Source organism: Rutidosis leptorrhynchoides, chromosome 8 (assembly GCF_046630445.1).
Source record: "Rutidosis leptorrhynchoides isolate AG116_Rl617_1_P2 chromosome 8, CSIRO_AGI_Rlap_v1, whole genome shotgun sequence".
In the NCBI taxonomy this organism is placed as follows: Eukaryota; Viridiplantae; Streptophyta; class Magnoliopsida; order Asterales; family Asteraceae; genus Rutidosis; species Rutidosis leptorrhynchoides.
Window position 1 is genome coordinate 29,832,930 of NC_092340.1, and position 22,792 is coordinate 29,855,721.

The 22,792-nt window shown below is 33.8% G+C and overlaps 1 protein-coding gene across 1 annotated transcript; it reads right to left on the reverse strand.

Moving 5' to 3' along the window:
* Positions 1 to 19,954: 19,954 nt before the first annotated feature.
* LOC139863280 (uncharacterized) lies at positions 19,955 to 20,803 on the reverse strand. The gene has a single exon (XM_071851915.1). It carries the CDS (start codon positions 20,801 to 20,803, stop codon positions 19,955 to 19,957), a length of 849 nt encoding a protein of 282 aa, XP_071708016.1.
* Between the last annotated feature and the right edge of the window lie 1,989 nt (positions 20,804 to 22,792).

Here is a 22,792-nt window from a genome sequence, read left to right on the forward strand (position 1 = left end):
AAAAGAGTGGAAATGTTATTTTGGGTAATAATAACACTAAGGAATTAGCACACCTACGTGTTAAACATTTACTCAGTTTCCTAGAGTTTTTCAGGTGCATAACTATATGTATCAATCTTTTCTTCCGTAGATGAAGTGCGGTTGGTTCATCCTCTCGATTGAGATGTTTTCAAGAATTATGAAAGGTTTGAACGTAGATTGGAATCGTCAAGATACAAATGAGGTTTAAGATGAAATCAAGTGGCAAACTTGAAGAATTGTTTAGTTTCATATGTTATTATTATTTTTTAAATTCATTTTAATTGTCCAATATTGGTAGTCTACAGTTAGTAATTCAATAATTCATATATAGTTTAATATATAATATTCGAATTAATTAATATGTATCGTGACCCGTGTACATGTCTCAGACTCGATCACAACTCAAAGTATATATATTATTGTAGAATCAACCTTAACCCTGTATAGCGAACTCGAGCATTACAGCATATAGAGTGTCTATGGTTATTCCAAATAATATATATATATATATATATATATATATATATATATATATATATATATATATATATATATATATATATATATATATATATATATATGCGTCAATATGATATGTCAAAACCTTGTATACATGTCTCGATATTTAAAATAAATAACAGAATTTAAATGAAGATAAATAAAATTGCGATAAATAAAAATGTAATCAGTTAGCTAGGAACAGTTAACGTGGATTCTTAACAAAATTTTTCTCATAGTTAATTTGTTTGTTTCTAACAAATTTTATTTTGTCCAATGTTTTCTTTATTATGCCACTTGTTGGATTCTGATAAGTCAAAATCCAATTATGAAATTGAATGAAAATGGTTACTCTATGGTGAACGGATTCGTATATCTATGAATGTAAGTAGGATAGTAAATGACTATTGAATCAGATTCGAAGAATGTACAGTGTAACTTATTAATGTGGAATTTAAATATTCCTCGGGTATTACCTACCCGTTAAAATATTTCCACCATTAACAGTTTGTACAAAAGAAATTTTAATTACAATCTTTATGAAAATATATTTGCATATATATTTTCTTCAGATTTAATCACGGATTTAATGAGTTAATATAATATTAATCTCATTTGCTTCTCGGTTTGAGCTAGAATAAGTAATTTCTAAAACTATTAGGAACCACATATTCTTCGCAGAATATTAATGAAGTTATGGATCAATACTTCATCGTTAATTATTAGGAACCACATACTCTTCGTAGAATATTAATGAAGTTATGGATCAATACCCCATTGTTCGTTGTTGTTGGTACTCCTTGGTATCTATGGTGCGTATGATATTGATGTTTAAGATAAAGATTTTGATGTTGAGGTGTGGAATGCGGATGTTCTTGTTGATGGTGGTGATGGTACTGTTGATGTTGCTGAAGCTGGTAAGTTTTGAACCATTTTCTCCACATTGATTACTCGAGCGCGAAGTTCGTTGACTTCTTCTATTATTCCGGGATGATTGTTTGTCGGAACGAGCGGATGAACAAGGTTTAGAATTGTGGGCAGAATATAATCGTGTCGAGCTACTCTGAAAATGAGAGAGAAGATGGTATTACGAAAAGGTCCGCTGGTAAGTGTCAGGTTCTTCACCAAGAGGTGAATTCGGTTGTTGGAAAGGATTACCTTCTTCGCATCTCCATTGATTCGGTCGACTACGAACCCATCAGATGAATTGGGGATGGCTGATTGGTTGAGTCATTCTGATGACACTGCTTTCGGAGCTTAGATGAAACTCCATATCGGAATCCGAGGGACTTGAACTAGTGACGAGTTCCATCTTGTACGGTTAGATAAAGGGTTTTCGATATGAAATGATTTTCGGATATCAGATGATATTCTATTTACATAGAATACTTACATATAGTACAGAAGATCCCGTAGATTATGGAGGAAATTAAGGAAACGTGTCAAACAAGTTCTAATGTGATGGAATGTGAATTTGTCTGTACATCATCTATACAATAATTGCAATAAGACGTGTCGAGACTGAAAATGATAAGTAGATATTTTGCGACAAAGAATGATATGCAAAGTTTCTAACATGCAGACCAGGTTCAAGTCCAGACTTATTAATATATCCTAACAACTACTAGGTCGAAGTCCAGACTCACTAATGCATCCTAACAACTACTTGTTAGACACACTAATGCAAGATCTGGTTCGCTACGTCCACCGCTCTGATACTACATGTCATACCCTGTCTAAAATCTTCCTGAACGAACACAATAACATATGGTACCATCGCGATGAACTGACATCTATATGCATTGAACGACTCCAAGTAATATCTTTAACATGAGCAAATGCACAGCGTAAGGTTTCTTTTATACCTGAGAATAAACATGCTTAAAAGTGTCAACTAAAAGGTTGGTGAGTTCATTAGTTTATTGTAATCAATCATTTTCATAATTTTAATAGACCACAATATTTTCAGATTTCCATTTCTTATAAATAACATGCATGCATATAGTTCATTCATATGGTGAACACCTGGTAACCGACATTCACAAGATGCATATAAGAATATCCCCATCATTCCGGGACTCCCTTCGGACATGATATAAATTTCGAAGTACTAAAGCATCCGGTACTTTGGATGGGGCTTGTTGGGCCCGATAGATCTATCTTTAGGTTTCGCGTCAATTAGTAGATCAGTTTACTAATTCTTAGGTTACCAAGCAAAATGGGCATATTCGGCTTCGATCATTCAACCATAAAATGTAGTTTCGATTACTTGTATCTATTTCGTAAAACATTTATAAAAGCAGCGCATGTATTCTCAGTCCCAAAAATATATATAAAAAGGGAGCAAATGAAACTCACCATACTGTATTTTGTAGTAAAAATACATATAACGACTTTGAACAAGTGTAAGGTTGGCCTCGGATTCACGAACCTATATTATTCATATTTATATTAACACATATAATTGTAATCGAATAAATTCATATATTATATCTTAAATTATATATCTTATATATCTAGTTTGTATATATTTAAAATAGTTAATATTTATATAGTTTAATATTATATTTAAAAATCAATAATTTGTTATATGTAAATATTTATATAAGTAATCTTAACATATATAATTATATGTAATATTATGATAATTGTAATATATATATACTCTTATCTAGAAAATATAGAGAAATATTTATTTTTTATAATAATATTGTTAATATAAAAGTAGTAATCATAATAATACTATTAACAATAATAATTATTATTATTATAATAATAATAAAAATAAAAATAATATTAATGATAATGATAATGATAATAATACTTCTAATAATAATAACTATAAAAATAATGATTTTACTAATAATTATAATACTAACATTTATTTTAATAACTATAATGATAATAATGTTAAGAATAATAATAATGATAAGGGAATAAATTAAATAACTACCTCAAAGGAGTAGTCCTAAAAGAAATGTCCAAGTCCGAGTTTGATCCCGTGACGTCTCGCTAACCTGATAACATTCCAATACCATCCCACTGTTATGTCTTTTCTGTTTTGCTACCCATCTTATTTCTATTTAACCCGACATTATGTTCCTTCTTCTTCCTCTTCTTTATCATCAACTCCCATCATTTATCATCTTCTAATCATCATGATATCATAGTCTATATCCCTATCTTAATCATCTTTATCATGATCATCTTTTAACCTCATCACCAGCTTCTTATCATCACATGATCATCATCAGTATCATTACTTAACCACTATCATCATTATAACTTAATCTCATTTTTCAGAATCACATCACTCATCATCTTGAACCCAAGAAAATTAATTCAGCCCAACATGCAAAATGATAATCACGACCCAATATAGGAAATTTGTAATAATTCGGTTGTTAACAAAACTTTCACGTTAATTAGTGATGTGCAAATTAATTATGTTCTGTAAAGGTATTAACAATACGAATCTGGATGAAAATTAATTATTAACAATGATGTAAATATCAAAATAATGATATTTACAGAACAAAACTTTCACGTTAATTAGTAATCTGACACACGTTTTGCCTGTGGTCTCATAATTAATTGTACTTTTCTTACAATGTGCGGCTCTGCATACAAACCACGGTTCATTGGTTATTAGGATACAAGTTGGCTAAAAGTTAGTGATGACTAGACAATTAGCCTTCTGAATACTTCTATTACATAGCCAACTCATGAAAGTAACAATCGGTGCAATAACAAGCAATACTACACTCACCGAAGAAGCCTAAGTTTGCACATTTAACCATGACAGGTAAACAAGAAACACATCAAATGGTTTGATTTTGATATTATTATTTTGATATTATTATTATTATTGTTAATAATAATAATAATATCAAATTGAATGTGTCGAATTTGCATATCTATATATTATATATAATAATATTAATAATACTAATATAATTGTTAATATTGAAAGTAATAATAATATTACTATAAAAATTATATCTTTAATTTATTATTATGTAAAACTTAATAACCACATAATATGTTATATAATAACTTTTATTAAATATTTATTATTTATAAATTATATATATATATATATATATATATATATATATATATATATATATATATATATATATATATATATATATATATATTACAATATACATATAATAGTTGTACATAGGAATCATATATATATATAATCATTTTAAATTATACTTAATTATTTTTGTATCTTATTTTACATATTTACTTTTGTTTAAATTAAAATTTCAAATTATTATATATACTTATATATATATATATATATATATATATATATATATATATATATATATATATATATATATATATATATATATATATATATATATATATATTTACAAAAAATGGTTCGTGAATCGTCGAAAATGGTCGAAGTCAAATGATTTCATAAAACAAATTCAAAATTTTGAGACTCAATATCACAGACTTTGCTTATCGTGTCGGAATCATATAAAGATTAAGTTTAAATTTGGTCAAAAATTCTCGGGTCGTCACATACAGGTTGACCAGTACAATTTACATCAGCTGGCTCAGCATTAGTGGAATTTGAACACGAAGGGGAATCAATAGATTTTAACTTTCTTTGATTGTTTTCAGTGATTTCCCTTTTAATGCGTCTTTCCTTTGGAGTTATTTCGTAAATGCTTGAGGGATTAGTAGTTTCATCAATTGAAGTACTGGTTTCCTTGGCATTTACTTCATCCTCCAAAATTTCTTTCATGTACGATGGTGGGGTATCTGTAGGTCTGACAAACTTATTTGTTAGGACCTTTTTACCCTTAACTGTCTTGGCAAAGGTATTTGGCATGACAGCTTCAGGATCAGTTTCAAGAATGGGGTCCATGTAAGTAACTTCTGTATGGGCAGCAGCGTAGTCACCAAAAAAGAATGCTTCAACTTAGGTAGGCACCTACTCATTCACAAATTTAGCTGTGTGTTGAGCAGATGTACACCATGAAGCAACAACCTTCTTGAGGTCGTTTAGCTGATTCTTAACATCTACTGCCTCAATGTGAAGAGACTTTAAAGCAAAATTTTGTTTTTCAAGTTTTGAAATTTCATCATTCAAGATTTTAATTTCATCGTTTTTGCCTTTAATTTTTTCATTTAAAGATTTGTTATCATTTTTAAAAACTTCTTCACGTTTACTGCCTCTACATAAATCAACTCTTAGGTAGTCAAACATTTCAGCTTTTTCATCATCAGTATAAGTTCGAAAGTTATCAACCTTATACAGCATTTCAGATTTCCATTGAGGTGAATCATTTTTCCGATCAGCTTCCCTCATATCAGCCATAACCGTACTACCATTATCATCCTCATCAGAGTCCTCGATCTCCTTGGCCATTAAACACAACTTTTTACCAGAGGCATAACCAGCATCATCATCTTCAGTATCACTGTCAGAAGACGAAGAAGAGCTGGTTTCATCCCAATCATGATGCTCAGCAACAAGAACCTTTTCTGGCTTCTTTCCCTTCTTATCAGCCTTTGCACTTTCCTTCATCTGAGCCTTCATAGCTTTGTACTTGTTCTTGTACTTATCAACTTTTGAGAAGGAGTTAGCATGTGATGTTGAAGGTTTCCTGGATATGCATTCAGCAGCAAAGTGTCCAACCTTCCCACAATTGTAACACTCAGATTTAGGACCCTTGACTGATTTGCTGCTATACCTAGCACTTGGTTTCTTACTCCCTTTGTATGACTTGCTGGTTCTATTGCGATTGAACCTTTTGAACTGCCTAGCCAGCAAAGCCATACCTTCAGCAAACCCTTCCACATCATCTTCATCATCACTGCTTTCTTCAGACCCAGTACCACTATCCACCTCTTCTTCAGCTGACTCTTTTTTTGTCATCAACTTTTGAACCAGTAAAGCTTTTTGAGCTTTCTTTTTAGCAACAGCAATAAGAGCAGTATCATCAGTTTTTGAGGATTTTGAGGTGGTGGGGGCAGACTTAACGTTTTTTTTTAAATTCAGTTCAAGTTTAGCTTCTGCCTTCTCATGGTTCCAAAGTGTACCATAGAGAGAAGACATGTTGAAGTTCTTTAAAGTCTGGGTGGTTCTTAAGGGGTCAGTGATAGGTTTCCATTTAGTAGGCAGTGAGTCAATGAATTTGTTTACTTGTTCAAAATCAGTATATGTGATTTTTAAAGTAAGCAGGTCAGCAACTAAGGAGTTAAACCTAATGAAGGTTTGCTTAAGGGTCTCATTCTTATAGGCAAAGAAAATTTCATACTCTCTTTTCAGAGCAATAATCTTGTTCTGCCTAACCTCATCCATGCCTTCATAGGTGACATCAAGATAGTCTAACATAAGTTTAGCATTTAGTTTGCCCTTAATCAGTTTGAACAGGTGGTTAGGTAAAGTTATAGCTAACAAGTTCTGATCTTAGGGTAAAGTCCAACACGACGTTTATCCTCAACATCCCATCTAGAAGGAGTGAGAAAAACTTATCTGCTGGGAATAGCAGGAGTGTCAGCTGTAGCTGGAACACTATCAAGATTTTCAGTTGGGACAAATGGTCCATCTGTGGCAATGCCAGGCATGAGTGGGTAAATAGACTCAAGGTGAAGCATGAATCTTACCTTCCAAGTTTCATACTCATCTTCATTGTATTTAGGTGGTCTATTGGATGAGCCATTTTCAAGGTAAGCTGTATTTGAATATGCAGCCATGTGAGAATTCAGATCCAAAATATTAAATTATCAAGACTGAAGCTCTGATATCAGTTGTTGGTCCCTTGATAAACAACGGGAGTATTGTAGAGGGGGGTGAATATAATTTCTTTTAATTAACTTGATAGTTAAACACAGTTTAGTATTCAAGCAAGCAATTTAAAAAGAGTCAAAGGTAAATTTTCAACTGTTATTCTTTATTGATTAAATCAGAAAGAATTACAACTATCCTTGGCGGAATGATAGTTGGTTGATACAGATTCACCTAAGTATAGCTACAGAATAACTTCTAAGCTACTACACGTTTTGGACTTTAAGTAAAATAAACCCACTCCACTAGTTGTTACAATAGTGGATACAACAATTTATAGTAGTCCTATTATCCGTGTAATTGTTCCATTGTCCACTGGTACATAGGATGTCTGTACTTGTGGGGAAAACTGCATCAGAGAGCGTGCTCTCCTCTATCTTCTTCGGTAGCTATTTGCAGGAACACCCCAATTCAGTTTGGCACCACTATTTGATTAAACAAATAGAATCTTGTGTTCCCTAGGTGTTGACAAAATATAACACATGTCTGCACATGCGTTAAACTTCTGCATTCCCACATGGTCTTGTAAGGTCACTTGTCAGCTGCCGACGCGTGTCCTTTTCTGATCAACTTTGTCTTTGACTTTTGTTGAATAGTACAATTGATGTAGACCACTCAGGAAACCACTATACTTATAATGGAGCATAGCTGTCTTGTGTGGTAAGTTGCATTCCAGCTGTGCTGGTTCTTCATTGCTGAGTCACTTGATATTCTTGAATTGCTGAGTACACATCATGTGCTGATTGAAGAACACTGTCTACCGTATGCTGGTAGACTGAGCAGCAAACTAAACACTCGACACAGCAATATTTGCTGTCTATACATAAACAAACTTGTGCTGGCTGCACATAACATTTTAGTGCAAATAAATTATATTTTGTCATAATTAAATCCTTAATTATTTTGGGGACTCAACAAAACCATTAGACATTCAATGAATAAAACAAACCCTTTTTGCTGGTGTGTTTTCAAGTTCACAAAACGTTCTCCATTTATCCGGGGTAATGAAAAAGTAATCTTCAACTTCTTCATAAGGAAGCAGATTATCATCCATATACTTGCGTAACTTTTGCCTAAATCTCTTAAACGCCCCGTTGCAATGCTGAAGTGTTTTTATCTTTACAAAATCATCTCGGATGAAATGTGTTTCCTGTTAAATTAAACTTAGTTGATACAGAATTAAATAACGATTACATAAGCTAAAATCACTAATTGGTTACCTTGATTTCCAACCATAATGCATCTTTCTCCTTTGTAGGTATTAGTTACCAATCATCTACAAGATAATCAATCCTTCACCTAGTTATAACACCTATATTAGTGGAAAAAATCTTTTGATTTTCTCCAATGGCTTCCCCGAAATTGTTAAACTCTATCTCAATCGGAACCGCTGGTGTTTTTAGTTTGTTAACACCTCTCTTTGTCTTGTTATTCCTTTGTGGTTGTTGGGCAACAACACCCATATCAATTGCAGTGTTATTGTTTTGATTCTGTACACCATACACATTAGTAAATACAAATGTAACATTACTAACATTTTCAATTAACTGTACAGACACAGTACTCATAATTCATAATTCTGTACAAAACCATAATTCTGTGCAGACACAATATTCATAAATCATAATTTCATACAGACACAATATTCGTAATTCATAATTCATAATATAATCACAATATTCATAATTCATAATTCACAATATTCATAATTTATAATTCATAATTTTGTACAAAGCCATTTGATTCATAATTCTGTACACAATATTCATAATTCATGATTCATAATTCATAATTAACTGTACATAACATTACTAACATTTTCAATTAACTGTACAAACCCATTTACACTTATAACTGTACATACACAATATTCATAAATTGTAATTCATAATTCTATATATGTATAAATACATCTATCCTAATTAGCTATATATACATATTCTATAAGCAATTAATACACGTACCATGATAAATGATTGAAGCATATATTGTCGATTTTATGCAGTTAGTTCAAATTGAAGTAGGAAATAGGTTAATGAAGAATTCCAACTGTTTAATTAAGAATTTAAATATGTTGAAGCATCCAAGTATTGTAGTAAATGATTTAGGGGTTTTCGATCGAAGCTTGGGGTATTAGGGTTGAAGTTATGTTGTTCGATGGCGGTTACGAGAAGAATGTTGATCTGAGTTGGTTTTTGTGTAATCGTGTATTTTGGATTATTTGAATAAATTTTAATAATTTGGCGGTGGATGATGAATTATTTAGCGAGAAACAATTACCAATCTTTATTTCAATGTTAATTGGTTTAATTACATGATTAAGAAAATAATACTAATATTATTAAAATAATAATAATAATAGATTTCAGTAAAATAATAATAAAAGCTTACTCTATAAAAATAATATCAATAGTATTAAATATTAACACAATAAATCTTGTGTGTATAAAAAATTTAAAAAATCTAAATTCAATAATTAAAAAATGCCTACAACTTCATAATAAAAATATCAATAATAAATTTTTATGTATCTTGGACCTCGTCTCCCTCATGGTGGTCTTCTCTGAAATAAATTGTATCATTTTCATTAACTTCATTCATAGGTGCAACACCGACTGAAAAGGGAGGTAACTCGTCAAATTGGTCGTATTCTTCCTCATCGACAACATCTTCAACACCAACAATCCGTCGTTTTCTGAATTGTACCACGTGCTACCTGCTTTCCTTCAGGTCTTCAATATAAAATACTTGGGTAACTAGTGTTGCTAATATGAATGGTTCTGTCGGATAACCATTAGTGGATAGATTTACTGTCGTAAAACCATCTTCATCAATTTTAACTCCTTTTTGATTATCAGCCCACTTACACCTAAACAAGGGTACACAGATCGAACCGCCGTATTCTAATTCCCATATTTCTTCAATGACACCGTAATATAAGTTTTTAGCGATCCTTAATCTTTCTTCACGATTGACAATGGTTACTTCAGTCTGAGATGCTATGACCGTCACTCCGCTATTTTGTGTCCTGCCCTTATCATCTTGTGTTTTGGTTTGAAATGTATACCCATTAATCTCATAGCCTTGATATCTTATCACTTGTCTACGAACGAATGCTAAAACCTGTACGGTTTTATCAACATCTGGAAGTGTGCACCTAACATTATCTTTCAACCATTATGAAAAATTGTTTTTGTGTTCTTTAGCCAACCATTTTGCATTCCATTGACGGTTCTCTCGTTTCAAGCATGACTCGTGCTCCTGTATGTACGGATCAATAGCTGTAGTGTGTTGTAACACAGTAAAATGTGCGTCATGTATATCGCCAACATTTTTTGGATACCCCAAATCGCGCCCAATTGTCCTCTGTCCAGATAGTCTACCTTCATGTCGACTTAATGGAATCCCGACACTTCTGATCCCTTCCATATAGTCTGTGCTGAAGTCGATGACCTCTTCGGAAGCATATCCTTCGACGATACTACCTTCTGGTCGATTGTGGTTCCTTCCATACCCTTTTAAGATACTCATATATCATTCGAATGGATATATGTAGCGTAAGAAAACTGGACCGGATTCCTTGATTTCTCCGACAATGTGAGAAACCAAGTGAACCATGAAATCAAAGAAAGAAGGTGGAAAATACATCTCAAGTTCACCAAGAGTGAGTATAATATCTCTTTGATATTCATTCAAAACCTCAAAATCAATCACCTTCGAATGAATCATGTGATGACCCGGAAAATTTCGACTTATTTAAACCAATTCTTTATACGATTTATTATTTTGACACGTTAAACAAAGTCTGTTAGATTGAGTCACAAAAATTTTAGAACTGTTTCATATATACAATTACCTTTGACTACTCTCGACGATTCATGAACAATTATATGTATGTATATATATATATGTACAAGTAAAAACGACTTTCCTACAGTAAAACACTATTTGCTACAGTAAAACACTATTTGCTACAGTGAAAACGTATTTTGCTACAGTGCTACAGTGAAAACGACTTTACTACAGTGATTTGCTACAGTAAACGTGATTTGCTACAGTGATTTGCTACAGTAAACACTATTTGCTACAGTAACCCTATTTGCTACAGTAAACACTATTTGCTATAGTAAACACTATTTGCTACGGTGAATACTATTTGATGTCGACGAACTAGCAAACAAAACGGGAAAGGCGGCCATGCGATCGCATGGCAAAAACACTGAAAACTCATGCGATCGCATGAGCTACAGTAAATCGAAAAATACTATAAAAAGGCCAGTTTGTTCGACGATATACTTACAACATATTTTCTTATGTAAATTGAATTTTAATTTATAATTATAATTATAATTTTAATTTAAGTTAATAATAATAAAGTATATTCGAGGGTGTTTTAATTCGGGTTTCAAACCGCTTTAAGCTAAGGAAATATTGGGTATTGTTTGGGGTATTGTTCTTGAATCCAAGGCCAACCATACAGTCGTCTACCGTCATTACGTCTACGCAATTTGCCTACAATATTGAGTCTCAATATTGAACTGTGAGTTATAGTCTCCCTTTTTAAATGCTTTAAATATTTTTGGGCTGAGAATACATGCAATTTATTTTAAACGCAATAAGACACAAGTACATACAAAATTCTACACTGAGTTAAACCGAAAATCCCTTAGCTTTGGTAACTAGTAGCTGCCAGTACATAGGATATGGACTGGTGGGCGCGAATAATTGTATATGGATCCATAGGGCTTGACATCCCCGTCCGAGCTAGAGCGCTAGCCTTTTAACGGACGTATGTTATTTGAGTTTAAGACACGTTGGTTTGCGTGTATTAAAACGAATGGGGTAATTATCACTATAGCGTTAAGTTTAGTTACCAGGGTGCTCTGTTACGTAGAATCTATTGATAAACTTTTGATGAAATCTTGTGGTCTATCTTTATACATGTTTATGACTCGAGCAATTAAACCTATAACTCACCAACATTCGTGTTGACTTTTTAGCATGTTTTATTCTCAGGTCCTTAGAATGCTTCCGCTGTAATGTGCTTGTTGCCTGCATGGAGTCTCTCATGCTTTGTATAAAGTTTATTGCATTCAAAATAAAACTGCGTTGTGTAATAAATAACTGGACTGTGATGTCAACCTGTAAATTAAAGACTTATGTATTTCGGGGTTTTGCTTATACCTAAGCACTCACTCACATGTTTATAACTTTCTATGTTTAGAAAGTCACTTATTTTAATGAATGCAATTTTTTATCAAAACGTATCATATAGAGGTCAAAACCTCACTGTAGAATCAATGATTAACGTGCCGCGTCAATAGCGATTTTGACGGGTCGTTACAAATCATGTTGAAAAATAAGCATAGTTTTGTTATTGTGTGTCGTATGCGGTCAGGTAAATTTCCACGAATTGCAATAGGAATCATCTGAGTCATTAGTACATGACAGTCATGTGACTTCATACCGGATAACTTCAAATCTTTTATCGAAACCAATTTCCTATTGTTAGACGAATAACCTGATGGAACCTTAACACCATATAAACATTCGCAAAATTTAGTTTTCTCGTCCTTCGACATGGTGTAACAAGCTGGGGGAAGAAACTTGGTGATCCTTCCTGGTATTGGTTTAGGTGTTAACTCAGGTCTGATATTCATTAGTTCCATGTCCTTTAGAACCTTAATTTCATCTTTTGTTTTTCCAGGAATGTTCAACAGTAACCCCACCAAACTTTCACAAACATATTTCTCGATATGCATAACATCTAGACAATGTCGGACGCGCAAATGCTTCCAATAAGGTAATTCCTAAAATATGGATTTTTTTTCAACATCCCTTTTGTAACATCCCGCGTTTTTCCGTTAAATTATTTTAACACCGTCTTTTTTTTATAAATAATATCCCTCGTTATTTAATTTTAACGTCACCCGTTTACACGAGCGTTTTTAAAATATTCGTTTGGTTAAATCCCGCACCCGCTTCTAAACTCGAGGGACTAAAATTGACACGGGGCAAACTAGTTGACTAGGTCAACTAGTCCACCCCAATCACCACCATTCAATCATCTCCATCTCTCTCTCTTTCTCTCTAGCAAGAACACACACACATTTACCCAATTCAATCATTCATCATCTAAATTCGATCTAGGAGGCCAATATCAAAACAAATTACGTATTTGGAATCCTCTCTTCATCCTCTACAATTTGATACCAATTTCATCAAGTTTGGGTAACTTTCTAAAAACTCTAGATTTCTATAAATTCGTGTTTTTGGACTTGAAATTGTGTTAGTTAGTGTCTATGGCTCGTGTCTAGCATGAATATATGTTTTGTTTGCTCGATTTGTTGTTTTGAGTAACTAGTTTGAACATTTGAAATGGGTTTGCTTAATCTTGCATTTTGGAAGATTAAATGTTGTTTGATTGTTAAAGTTCATGTTTTAATTGTGTTACTAGTATCACTAGCTTCGTTTTGATGCGTAGGTTGATTAAGAAAACTTCAAAAACCCGATTAAGGATTTTGTGAATTTTGGTTAGGGTTTGATAGACTTTGAAATGAACTTTTGATGCGTTGAATGCTTGTTAATGTTGTTAGTAAGTGTTTAGATGCAATGTATGCTTAATTACCTTCGAAACGGCATATCGTATGTGTAAATTGGATTCCCGAATCATAAAATACGTTTTACGAACTTGAAACTTTGCAAATAAACCTTTCTTGATCAATTGACGAGTTTTCGGTTATTGTAAATGATGTTTTTGCTTGATGAAAAGTGGTTAGTTGTATTCCTTGTCAAAATACCTTTCCAACGATATAAGATACTTGTTTTGGATGTTTACGGTTTAGGATTTATGGGTATTTGAAGTTGGATTCGTGCTTGAGTGTGAAAACTGCCAGAATTTCTCTACACAGGTAATGGCGCGGCGCGCCATACACCCGCGCGGCGCGCCAAAGTGGGCTGTCCAATTTTGTCAATTTTCGAATAATGTTTGCTATGCTACGCACCCCCGATTCACATGAGACTTGTTCTAACATGCTTATACATGAATAAAAACCTCAGAAAAATAGTTCGGGACCGAACCCGGATGTGTTGACTTTTTCGTTGACTTTGACCGACCAAAGTTTGACTTTTAGTCAAACTTAACCAAGCTTTTATGCAATCGTTCTAACATGCTTTTATACGTGATTCTTGTATGAAACTTGACAAATTGATTCACATGCTATATTTAATCGAGTCGTAACGAGCCATAGGACTAATTGAACACATTTCACCCGACCTTGTATCGTAACCGGTTAATTGACACAACTTACTTGTTTAGGTCAAGGCTAAGCAACTTTCATGCATACGTTACTTTGTGAAGTACTTTTATACTCGTGCACTCGAGGTGAGATCATAGTCCCACCTTTTCAACAACTTTTATTCTTTTAAATCGTGGGCTGAGAAACATATACTTTATATACATTTATACGGTTTATACTTTCATACTTTGAACACAAATGTGAATACAAGAGCAAAGATACATACGAGTTAGAACGAAAATCCTCAAGTTCAATTACCATTAGTTACACTTGTAGGGTGTGAGCGAGAAATTATGTTGTGTGGCCATGCGGGTTTGACGAACCCTCATCTGACGGATGAAACGTATTTTTGGTATATAGTGTAGGTTCTAACACTATTATGCAGAGGTAAGATTCAGTTAAGTTTTGGTAATTGGGTGCTCGTGATACAGACAACATCTTTTGGGATGTATACGCTTGATATTCACTTTATACTAAATCTTATGGTTTACAAACACATCTTTAAAGATGTATACGCCTTGATACTAAATCTTGTGATTCAAAAAAACATACTTTTACAAATACATTTATGATCTCACCAACGTTTTTCGTTGACAGTTTTCTACATGTTTTCTCAGGTTCATACTTGGATACTTGATACATGCTTCCGCACTCTTTGATTACTTGATTGGAGTCAACCATGCATGCATACGCTAGGGATAGCACTTTTGGATTCAAACTTTTGTTTACATACTTACGCTATTTATAGCAACTGTGTTTTTAAACTAATTATGTCGCAAGTTATTTCATTTATACTTTATGACTTTTGTAAACTTAGACTTGTTGTCGAATGGTTTTGTAAACTAAACTTGCAAGTCTTGTACCTTTCAAATGAATGCGACATAATTTTGGTCAAACGAGTCTCATATAGGGACTACGACCACGCAACGGGACCTAAGTTAACGGCGCCGTCAATAACGGTTTTGGTCAGGTCGTTACAAGTGGTATCAGAGCGTTGGTTGTAGGGAACAAGGACGTGCATTAGTGTGTCTAACAGAGTCGTTAGGACGCATTAGTGAGTCTAGACTACAACCGGATAGTTAGCATTTGCATTCTGACATACATTTGCTATAGATAGCACTTACTTGACTACTTGTGCATTATACTTGAATCATTCTTAGGCAAACTTTTTAATGGTACCCAACCTTCATCATACGAACTCGTATTCCGCCACTTTTGGTAACACACGTGGATTCATGATTCATACGCGTGAGAATGACGACGACTTCATTAGTCACACTAGTTCGGGAAACGCTTCTTTAGGGTTGCACTAATCCTTTCGATTCAAATACGAGTCACGTTTGAGACGTCGTTACATTTTGTTCATTTTAAACTTCACGATTACACGAACTTGAATCTATAGAGTGATGTGGGAATGGAGGTATGAGTTAGCGTAATATAACGACACTCGATCAACGTGGTTATATTACGGTAAGACATACCAAAGTTCTAGTGACACGTGATGGTGGTTAGACTCGATCAACCTAAACACCACCATGAGCCATGTACATGACTTCATCTATTCATGTTTGGACATCTGAAAACTCCGAGAATATTGATAACAACCATACCGGGGACACACCTTCGATTTTTGTCGAACTATACTTATGCTTCCGAATGAATTACCGATTCCTTTCGACTTCAACCGTATGTTACACGTGTATACTATCTCGTCCTCGCACAGTCTTATTGACTAACTACAATTTACTCGTTATGCTCGCATCGAGGCGGAAACTTCTCTCGCCTTACACTCGTAATTCTGGTTCAGGAAATCTTTTATTTTAAATTCTCAATGGAGAGAGACTCTTCACGTTATACTAGTATTCGCCTCGAGGGTGAATAGTCTCGACGAACGTATTTGGAAACCGATAAATCTTCCGCGACGCGAATTTTCTTGAGAAACTTGTCCTAACGGATTTGTTCAAATATACCTTACGGAATGTACTCCGTTTCGGACCGAGATCCTCGTTTCATTGCTAGACTTCGGAGTGCCTCACAAAAAGCCTCGGGATCACGTTTAGACATGAGTACCGCGTACCATCCGCAACCCGACGGACCGAACAAACATACGATTTAAACCTTAGAATCCATAATATGAGTTGTATTACTAACTTTAAATTTACTTGAGAAAAGTATTTTCCTTTAGCTTAATCCTCGTACTACAATGATTTTCATTCGAGTTTTAACGTCACACCTTTTGAAACCACATGTGACCGGAAACGTCATCCTCCTTTTTATCGAAACCAAGTAAACGATGATCAATTCACCGGGGCCGAGCTTATTCATCAGCAATCGAGAGGATTTATTCATATTCAAGCAAGACCCAACGCGACTCGTAATCACCAGGAGCTATGCCGATGTTACACGTAAACCTTTCGAATTCCATGGGAAACCGCGTCACGTTAAAAGTCGCACTTTGAGGAGGTGTAATCCGTTTCGGGAAACATAGAAAGCTAAATCCGTGATATTTTAATCCTTTTGAAATCTTGGGGCGTTTTAGACCCGTTGCTAGCCGTTTAGATTCTCCGGCTCATTTCGAGTCTCCGTTTATCCTACATTCGATGTATCAACTTAAAGACGTGTTTTGTGAAACAAGAACTTGTCATTCCTTTTCGATAAGCTTACTATCGACGATAAACTTCATTCCTAGGAGGACCGGTTGAAACCATGAATTGTGAACCCAAACTTTAAGACGACGTTAAACCCCGACCGTCAAAGTTCGTTGAAATACCCTAGAACGTACTCCTCCCTCACTCGTAGAATTGGCAACACAAGATCTCGAGGAAGATTCAACAACTACTACTTCCAACTAAATTTCGGGACGAAATTTCTTTTGAGGTGTGGATAATGTAACATCCCGCGTTTTTCCGTTAAATTATTTTAACACCGTCTTTTTTTTTTAAATAATATCCCTCGTTATTTAATTGTAACGTCACCCGTTTACACGAGCGTTTTTAAAATATTCGTTTGGTTAAATCCCGCACCCGCTTCTAAACTCGAGGGACTAAAATTGACACGGGGCAAACTAGTTGACTAGGTCAACTAGTCCACCCCAATCACCACCATTCAATCATCTCCATCTCTCTCTCTTTCTCTCTAGCAAGAACACACACACATTTACCCAATTCAATCATTCATCATCTAAATTCGATCTAGGAGGCCAACATCAAAACAAATTACGTATTTGGAATCCTCTCTTCATCCTCTACAATTTGATACCAATTTCATCAAGTTTGGGTAACTTTCTAAAAACTCTAGATTTCTATAAATTCGTGTTTTTGGACTTGAAATTGTGTTAGTTAGTGTCTATGGCTCGTGTCTAGCATGAATATATGTTTTGTTTGCTCGATTTGTTGTTTTGAGTAACTAGTTTGAACATTTGAAATGGGTTTGCTTAATCTTGCATTTTGGAAGATTAAATGTTGTTTAATTGTTAAAGTTCATGTTTTAATTGTGTTACTAGTATCACTAGCTTCGTTTTGATGCGTAGGTTGATTAAGAAAACTTCAAAAACCTGATTAAGGATTTTGTGAATTTTGGTTAGGGTTTGATAGACTTTGAAATGAACTTTTGATGCGTTGAATGCTTGTTAATGTTGTTAGTAAGTGTTTAGATGCAATGTATGCTTAATTACCTTCGAAACGGCATATCGTATGTGTAAATTGGATTCCCGAATCATAAAATACGTTTTACGAACTTGAAACTTTACAAATAAACCTTTCTTGATCAATTGACGAGTTTTCGGTTATTGTAAATGATGTTTTTGCTTGATGAAAAGTGGTTAGTTGTATTCCTTGTCAAAATACCTTTCCAACGATATAAGATACTTGTTTTGGATGTTTACGGTTTAGGATTTATGGGTATTTGAAGTTGGATTCGTGCTTGAGTGTGAAAACTGCCAGAATTTCTCTACACAGGTAATGGCGCGGCGCGCCATACACCCGCGCGGCGCGCCAAAGTGGGCTGTCCAATTTTGTCAATTTTCGAATAATGTTTGCTATGCTACGCACCCCCGATTCACATGAGACTTGTTCTAACATGCTTATACATGAATAAAAACCTCAGAAAAATAGTTCGGGACCGAACCCGGACGTGTTGACTTTTTCGTTGACTTTGACCGACCAAAGTTTGACTTTTAGTCAAACTTAACCAAACTTTTATGCAATCGTTCTAACATGCTTTTATACGTGATTCTTGTATGAAACTTGACAAATTGATTCACATGCTATATTTAATCGAGTCGTAACGAGCCATAGGACTAATTGAACACATTTCACCCGACCTTGTATCGTAATCGGTTAATTGACACAACTTACTTGTTTAGGTCAAGGCTAAGCAACTTTCATGCATACGTTACTTTGTGAAGTACTTTTATACTCGTGCACTCGAGGTGAGATCATAGTCCCACCTTTTCAACAATTTTTATTCTTTTAAATCGTGGGCTGAGAAACATATACTTTATATACATTTATACGGTTTATACTTTCATACTTTGAACACAAATGCGAATACAAGAGCAAAGATACATACGAGTTAGAACGAAAATCCTCAAGTTCAATTACCATTAGTTACACTTGTAGGGTGTGAGCGAGAAATTATGTTGTGTGGCCATGCGGGTTTGACGAACCCTCATCTGACGGATGAAACGTATTTTCGGTATATAGTGTAGGTTCTAACACTATTATGCAGATGTAAGATTCAGTTAAGTTTTGGTAATTGGGTGCTCGTGATACAGACAACATCTTTTGGGATGTATACGCTTGATATTCACTTTATACTAAATCTTATGGTTTACAAACACATCTTTAAAGATGTATACGCCTTGATACTAAACCTTGTGATTCAAAAAAACATACTTTTACAAATACATTTATGATCTCACCAACGTTTTTCGTTGACAGTTTTCTACATGTTTTCTCAGGTTCATACTTGGCTACTTGATACATGCTTCCGCACTCTTTGATTACTTGATTGGAGTCAACCATGCATGCATACGCTAGGGATAGCACTTTTGGATTCAAACTTTTGTTTACATACTTACGCTATTTATAGCAACTGTGTTTTTAAACTAATTATGTCGCAAGTTATTTCATTTATACTTTATGACTTTTGTAAACTTAGACTTGTTGTCGAACGGTTTTGTAAACTAAACTTGCAAGTCTTGTACCTTTCAAATGAATGCGACATAATTTTGGTCAAACGAGTCTCATATAGGGACTACGACCACGCAACGGGACCTAAGTTAACGGCGCCGTCAATAACGGTTTTGGTCGGGTCGTTACACCTTTCGGCGGACCATTACCGATTTTTCCCAACACAATAATTTTTCATTTTTGGTATTTGCAAATAACCTCTTCAATCTTGGTATGATAGGGAAATACCACAATACTTTTGCAGGAGGTCCATTTTCGTCAGTGTCTTCGTCAGTTGGTTTTCCATGTTTATACCTAGATGTACCACATACCTTACATTCATGAAGGTTTTCATTTTCATTCCTGTATAGCATACAATCATTTGGACATGCATGTATTCTTTGTATTTCCAATCCCATCGGGCACATCAATTTCTTGGCATAGTATGTTGAAACCAACAACTCATTATCTTTGGGGAGCATTTTATGCAACAAATCTAACAAGCTAGTGAAACTTGTGTCGCTCCAACCATTGTTTGCTTTTATATTTAACAGTTTTATCAAGGCAGAAAGTTTTGAAAATTTCGTACAACCGTTGTATAACGGTTTTTCAGAGTCAACTTTAAGTTGTTCAAATTTCTCATGATACGTTTCGTCAACATTATCCTCAATATCCTCAAACATGGCCTCAAAATTATCGTTATCACTAATGTATGAATCTTCTTCGTTTAATTGATTGGAGACTGAAGAGCCTGGGTTAAGATTGGTTAATGATTCACCGTGATAAGACCAACACGTGTACCCTCTCATAAATCCGTTTATTATAAGATGATTTTTGATATCGGTAGAATCCTTGAAGGACTTCCCATTCATACATTTTTTACAAGGACAAGTGATTACAGTGCTTCCTTTATTTAATTGATCAGTCTTCGCAATGGTTATAAATTCTTCAAGCCGTTTCAGATAGTCTGGGCTAGTCCGTCCAATGTCATACATCCATTTTGAAGGTTTTTCTTATACCCGAGAGACATATTAAATTAATGTGGCTAATGTGTTGTGATCCAAGTCGGGTCATACCCAATAACAAGCTTACCGACACCTTATATGTATTTAATCTTAACGATTGGATCGTTTAGTAAATACGCGATACTTGAACTTTGGAAAATCGGTTTTCTAAAATATTATCACTTGAGATAAATTATTTGGATAATTTATATTTAATTATTTATAGGTTTAAATAATTATGTTGTGTTATATTTTATAAATGGATTATAAAATATACAAGTAACTTATAAAAGACATGGTATTTTATAACAAGTTTATAAAAATAGCAAATGGTATTATAATACTCCCATGGTGGACATTTTTTTATGGACTCCAAGGGGAATAACCCATGCTAGTCTTTTGTTACTTTTGAGATCACAATGTGCATGCTTAAGTGCTTAACCAAGGCTTGTTGGAGAGAGTAACACACATGCATTTAAAATAATCAAGTGACTTGCACAAAACAAAAATTCTACACTCTCTCTTTGCTGAATCTGGTTATGGGCTTTTAGAGCTCAAGAGGGGTTCTTAATTTGATTTTGCAAGCTCAATTCAAGTGTCAAATAAATCCTAACCAAAGGCTAGCTGTTGGTGCACAAAAGGCTTGGGGTATTACACACTTGAGGCTTCAAATTAGAGGTGTTTTTCCATCATCTTCATCATCATTTTCTGCTGTCCAAATTCAGCCCTCAATTTATCATTGAGGAGGTATAATCTTCTTCCTTTATTGTTATATGTAAGCATATGTTCATGACTTGATATTCACATGGGATTCAATTTAAATGGTTAAACATATAAACTTGTTTCTTAAGAATCATGCTTCCGCTTTAACTTGATTCTTAAAATGTTTTAAGCATATTGGAACTTGTTAAATCCCATCAATGGTATCTAGAGCCGAAGTCTATGAAATATGCTTCTTATATATGGTCTTTAAAACCTATCAACTTTGCATTCTACTAACATGCATGAAAGTAAAATGCAAAATTAATGGATTTGGGAGGGTTGATGTATTTGGCCGAATTATTGGGAGGTTCCAAATGGGTTTGGAACTTGCCATTTGGTCAATTTTGTTGTATGTTGTTGTTCACAATCAAGCCTTGACCTTGTGTTTGAATGGTTGAATGTTTGGTTGATATAATTCATTCATTTGGTATGTAATACTAATTCATTCATTTGGTTGTAATATCCATTCAATTGGTTTGTAATATTTATTCATTTGGTTATGTAATTTATTTTATATTTGGTATGTAAAATAGATTAGGTTGTATTTTCATTTTTTAGAAAAATGTATTAGGATATATTTTTTTTGTAAAAATGAAGATGCAAGATGAAGACAAGGAAGATGCAATATTAAGTGGGAGATTTGAAATCTCCTACTTTGTGTTATAACCCTTAACCGATGGCATTTGTTTTCGGCTAAACAAATGTCTACCAAATTGGCTTGATTGCGAACATATTTGTTTTGCATGCATGGTTGTTTATTGTGTTTGTATGTTTGGATGCTACAAGTAAATCACAAATTAAAAACAAGCAAAATGACAATTTAATTGGTTAAATTAGACATTAATAACGACATGCAAAACGACAATTTAATTGGTTAAATTAAAAGTGGCAAAAGGATTTAATAATTGGTTATTAAGACACAATAAAATGGTTTATTTTCAAAGTAATAAAATTGGCTTTATTACATAATATGAAAAACGAATTTTGACATGAACCACACACTAAATGCATGTTAGTGTATGGTACTATAGTTTTCTTAAACTAGAAATTATGAAAACTTAAAATCCCTAAATTAATAAGGTAAACAAGTTAAACGCCATCCTTATTGTGTGACACTTAGGCATATTAGGGAACTCATGATGGGATAAAGGTCACCTAACCATTATGACCAAACTAATATGATTAAGGTGAATTTCGCACACTTGTGGGATAAAGGTT

Excerpts from the sequence above, each read along its gene's own strand:
- LOC139863280 (XM_071851915.1), bottom strand. The coding sequence starts at position 20,803 with ATGTATGACATTGGACGGACTAGCCCAGACTATCTGAAACGGCTTGAA.